This window comes from Micropterus salmoides, unplaced genomic scaffold (genome assembly GCF_014851395.1).
Source record: "Micropterus salmoides isolate LMB-PRFRI ecotype aquatic unplaced genomic scaffold, ASM1485139v1 Ms_hic_scaffold_3632, whole genome shotgun sequence".
Classification (NCBI taxonomy): Eukaryota; Metazoa; Chordata; class Actinopteri; order Centrarchiformes; family Centrarchidae; genus Micropterus; species Micropterus salmoides.
This window is the reverse complement of record NW_024042965.1, coordinates 1-5,844: the sequence shown is the minus strand read 5'-3', so window position 1 is coordinate 5,844 and position 5,844 is coordinate 1. Positions and strand designations below refer to the sequence as shown.

Here is a 5,844-nt window from a genome sequence, read left to right as displayed (position 1 = left end):
GAGGATTTCCCGATGGATGCACACGCCTGTCCTCTGAAATTTGGAAGTTGTAAGTCAGTCCAGATGGTCACAACAAAGAAACGTTTAATATAAAACCGCACTGCAGAACAGTGGTGATTGTTCTCTGCAGGTGTTAGGTGCTTTTCCTGTCCTGAAAAAACTTCAGAGGACTGAAACAGCACTCACCACTAGAACGTGACACTAGGGGATAACTTTTATATGAAGTGTTTCTTTAACTACAAAGTATTTCCCCACCGGCTTGAAGTGAACGTTGTCTTGATAAAGTTGAGCCAAAAAGGTCAATGTTAGAAAATATGTTCATGCTACTTATTATAAACCAATGTGTTTCAAGCATGTTGACCAAACATGATTAAAAGGATGACCATCACTCTGCTCTTTAGAGCTAGACAGATAAATCGCCAAGGCCCATACTAGCTTATTGTAGATAGCATCAGTATGTCAGCTGTTAAGAAACAAAAACATGTTAAAAATATGTTTAGGGAATTTAGAAACTGTGTCCCACTACTGTGAATAGTTTAACCACTAGAGACCACTGTGAAGTTGATTTTTCAAAACTATAAATCAAGACATCTCTTGCTCATTGCACATCTAAATTGTTTTTAGTTTCAGGGGTGCTATTAGCTGAATGCTAACGTCAACATGCTAACGTGCCCACAATGACATTTAGCAGGTAATGTTTACCATGCTCACCGTCTTAGTGTAGTGTGTTAGCATGCTAACACTGAGGCTGGTCATTAGTTTTGCAGCTATGTGGTCATAAACCAAAGTATTGGTTTCACAGGTGTACAAAGCAGGGATGAGGAACACAAGGGATTGGACCCAAATACAGACACCAGGGAAGAGCAGGTGCAGTTCAATTATATTTAATGTCAAAATCAAAAGGGTTCAAACTGTTTAGAGTAGTCACAGGTCAAATCAGAAGAAGCAGGCTGACAACAAATCCAGTAGGGAGCAGGCAAAAGACAAAGTCCAGAGAAATTAGTCCAAACACAGAGAGAACAAAACACTAAAAGAACGGCAGGTAAACTTGGCATAGAGAAGACGACGAACTAGCACTGACACAAAGGAACACATAGACTAAATACACGGGGATAGGAAGGAAAATGAAGCACAGGTGAAATAAATCAGGGCAGACCATACAAAAAAATAAAAAGGCAGGAAGTAAAGTTACACAAGACACATGAGGAAGAACTTTCAACATAAAACAGGAAATATAAAACTAAAACCCAAAACCATGACAATTGGATGAATAAAGAAAATATTTTTTAATTGAACTGATGATGGACAAAAGAATATCACTTATCATATTTTTTAAACTCTTAAATACTGATATGAATATCTGCCTCCAAAAACAGCCAGATCAATACTGGATTGATAGTATATAACTAAAAATCACTCCCTCACTACTGTATTGAAAACAACAAAGTGCTCAGCTCATAGTAAACTTTGCTGCAGCACCTTTTTTGCCATATCAGATGTTGATCATCTGTTCTACAGCATGAGACAGATAAGAGAAAAATACTTTTTAAAAGATGCCTCATGTTGATTTTGTAAATGATGTAAAGTGATTTTGTACTGATTCTTTGCCCTCTCTCTGTTGCCCAGATGCTTACACCAATAACGAGGTGATCTACCTGTGGACCCAGGGAGACGAGAGATCCGTTGCTGTTGCAGAGGATGGCTCCAGGCTGAACCAGTATGACTTACTGGGACACGTTATTGGCAAAGAAACCATCAGTTCCAGCACAGGTACACTATATGCCATCCAAATATGCAAGGCTAGGTGTTAAACCAAGTAATACACACATTAAGTTTGTATACATGCAATGTGCACAGGCAGGTCAGCCAATCAAAAATTCAGAGCAGTTTTTGCAGACACACCAACTTCTATTAGATACCTCAAGCAGTGAAGAAAATGAGTGTGTAATGGTATGAAACTCCTACCTATGAAACATAAACTATCATTTTTCTGCATAAGATTTGTAGTAAATTAAATTGCCTTCGTTCTTTTCTGTTGACATGCACTGGCACTCTTTTGTGTTTTGACAAAGTAACAGTCTGCACTTTTCGAGTTTGTCATTTTTGGATTTAGCTTGCATTATTTGGGTCCATCGGGAAAATGATGACTTATCAGTTTTCCATAAACTATTCAGCATATTTACAAAGATAATATGAAGAGGTGTGCCAGAGGTGAAAATATTTTCCATTCCGTTTTGGGATTTAGCCTAGAGTCAACTTTAATAAGCACACAATTAAAGTAAAATCTGCCAGACCATACTTGATTAAATATTAATTTTATCTTAAATTCTCATTGTTAAAACTGTTGCAGAAACCTTTTTATCAGTGACACACAATCAAATCAACTCCTCTTTATTTCCCCACTTGGGGACTTAAAACGTATGTTAGTGCTTTAACATAAAGGGATGAAATAACAAGATGAGGGCTGCTGGTACTGTTTTTATTATGTGTATTAGTAGTTATTATTTATAAGAAATTTGCCACATAGTTTTCACAGAGCTTTATCAGGCAAATAACATCAAGCACTTTCAACATCAATCACCAGCTATAGGTAACAGTACAATAAGACTGGATAAAGTGCTGATTACTGCAAAGCTATAGATAAAAGGTTGCTTCAGTGGGGCACTTGGTAATTACTGAAAGAGTGCTTAGCTAACAACTGAGCAACACTGGCTTTCCGTTTTGAGATATTTTAACTCTGCGGTTAAGCTGTTAGCTCGGTGAGCTACTGAATCACAGAGATCTATCAGATTTCACTTGTGTTTGGAGACTAAACCGCCATGAAACCGCTTTGTTGGATGATACTCAGGCTGTTTTCCTAGGCAGCAAAAAGTGTGTTGAAAGCTGCTGAAATAAAAGCTCTTGTGTAACTCTACTGAGGACACTTTCCTTGAGTTCATCTTTATTGTTGTACTGCTCAGTGGTTTAAGCGAATTGCAGAGGTGTTTTGAAGGAACAAACACCAACTAAAGCCTGGCTACAAGTACCAAAATTCAAGGTGAAGTCAACATGATTCCTTTCACAAACTGGTTCAGCATGTGGCTGTGAAAAAAAATCTAATTTCTTTAAACTTTAAGCGTAATGGTCCACAGTGAGCTGAGGGAATGGGAGGATTTGAGCCAGTTCAGCTCTGGTTAGAATCTGCTCAGAAAAAACACCTGAGGGAATGAAAGGCTGTTTTTCTCATATCTTTGCAACACAGACGACAGACATGGCAATGAGAGCTGCTGCTTAGGGGAACTTTGCTGTAGTCAGTGACAAAATCTGAGCTGAAGGAAATTTTCAATATCAAGAGTTAGAACGATGCAGGGAGAGGCTCTTCAGCAAAGGAAAATGTAACTACTAGTTAAAGGAATACACTGAAAAATCGATATTTTGAGAATCAAAAGGCTCAGCATTAGCTTGAAAGGTTGCTCGGAAAATGTTCTGACCTACAAACTGCTCCGTTTGTGGAGGACAGCAGTTGCTGTTAGACCACAAATCATCAAGCAACAAACTTTGACGATTCCAACCTAGGCTTTTGGTGCAGTGTGTCTTTTTTTCGGAGCAATACAGTAATGAAAGAAATCAGGTGACAAGGACAGTTTTCAGTGTTTACCTCACCATTTTATTTCTCTGACCATAATGATTTTCAGAGACAGTGAAGAGTGTGACATTGGGCAACAATATTATTTACAACTATTCCAGAACTGCAGCATCTTTTTATTAACATTTGTACCTCAACTCAAGGTTTCCTTGGATAAGTAATTGTCCTCAGTGTTCTAGTATTTGAGGAATAGCCAGGTGCTGCTTTAACATGACCTTGGACTCTTTTCACAGAAAAGACAATTGTTCCCTCAAATCTGCACCAAAAAAATTCTAGTGAAAATAAATACAATAAAAGGCATGTCGCCTGATTCTAGTTTAAACTAAAGTGAAGTTTAGGCTAGTTACATGACTTTTTTCTATGTTTTTATATGGTTTAATGGCTCATCTAAGGGACTGAAAACAATCTTACAAGTTACTTTGATGAATGCAAGCATTCATGTTAATGTTTTAACTTTAATAAATCTACTTTGAATATTTCAGCTTATGTTGTTCCCAACTGGGCATAGCTGTATTAATGCTTATGACCCTGTGTCTCTCCCCCCATCTCTTTCTATGTTTCTCTCCTCTCCCTCAGGAGAATATGTAGTGATGACAACATATTTCCATTTGAAAAGGAAAATTGGCTATTTTGTGATTCAAACCTACCTCCCCTGCATCATGACTGTCATACTGTCTCAAGTCTCCTTCTGGCTAAACAGAGAATCGGTTCCTGCTCGCACTGTATTTGGTAAGTGCCATCTTGTGTTTAAAATGCAACTTTAAAAAAATGCACTAAATCATTAAATGAATCGCTTAGATGATGTGGTGGAGCTTTTAAATTATGGGGTAAGAGCAAAACAAATATGCAGAGCTGCATTTGTTCACATCGTCAGATGATTCAGCAAACTGCAAAATGAGTGGAGCGTTTAAAAAGAGGTTCCCCTTGAAAAGTTCTAATTAACATAACGATGTACAAAACATAACTTGGTGCCTTAAGGTGCACATGGGCATGAATGAGTCATTTACTTTTTCCAAAGCTTTTATTACAGTATCGACTTTACTTACTTACTTTGGAAAGTATAAAATTGGAAAAGTGTGGCAGCTGACTGACGAGGTGTCGCATCTCTTGAGGAGGATGTTCGGCTGCTTTGTCAACTAAATAGACAGCCAGCCAGGTTGGAAGTGTTATTACTCACTGAGCTCGAGGTAATTTAGAAAGAACCAGACACATCTGTTTTCAAAATAATCCCCACAAAAGCTACCATGGACTCTTTTCTCACGGTTTACTGTTGAACCATATATAGCCCAAATCCAACCTTTAATAGTAGTGTTTTGTATTTGTATACAAACAACAAAATATATTATTTCAAAAGAAGTAAGCTGCGTATGTGTTCAGCAAATAATAGATTAATTTGTGCATGTAGCACCATTGATGTAAAGAACATTGTGTCGGCTTAGATCACCCCATACTCAGATGTAATTTGCCCTTCCCCTCCCTCTTTCAGTTGTTGTGTAATCTATTAAAATGACCCTTAACCTGAACTTGATGAATAATTAGCATTCGATTTGTAAATTAAGCATGCATGTACATGAAGTGGCACATATTGTACAATAGATGTTGAGTAGCATACAAAGCAAGGGGTTTTTTAACATGTTTGTGTTCTTCTGAATACCCACGGCTCCTTCAGTTCCCCAACCCACTCCCCACCCCACCCACACACCCCAACAAGAACATTTTAGCTTGAACACACATCTGAAAATCTTTTCAATCACAGTTAAGAAATTACATTTTTAGAGAACAATTTCCTTCACATGAGGAACGGAGCTGTAATCAGTGTCATTTTCTCAGTGGAATGATTGAGACATTTACTGTGAAGGACACACCGGTGTTCACATCTTTTTTCACATCAGCTGAAATAAGCCGTTGTGTGTTGTAACAGCAACTAAACTGATTTTTCATTTCTTCTTCAAGACTTTATTTCCAAACATTACTCCAACAGAACAACCTCCTCCCTCCAACTCTGTTTCACCAGGGGTCACTCGTAGGCGACAGTCAAACCTAAGACATAATTTTGACAAGCACAATCTCCACGTAAAGCCCTCAGTATACTTGCTTTTTAACAATGCATCGTAGGCGTAGACGGGCGTCGGCTACACAAACGGAGTTGCTCACATACTTGCCTGTGTACTTTGCGTGTACCTGGAGGATTAAACGTGAATCCACTAGGGGGCAGATCA

General features: G+C 38.2%; 1 protein-coding gene across 1 annotated transcript; it reads left to right on the top strand.

The window, feature by feature from the left end:
* Positions 1–6: 6 nt before the first annotated feature.
* LOC119884725 (gamma-aminobutyric acid receptor subunit alpha-3-like) lies at positions 7–4,354 on the top strand (the record flags this gene model as incomplete). Its single annotated transcript, XM_038695048.1, has 3 exons — positions 7–49; positions 1,627–1,770; positions 4,202–4,354. Coding segments are annotated over 3 exons (340 nt in total), but the record flags the coding sequence as incomplete, so codon positions are not given.
* Between the last annotated feature and the right edge of the window lie 1,490 nt (positions 4,355–5,844).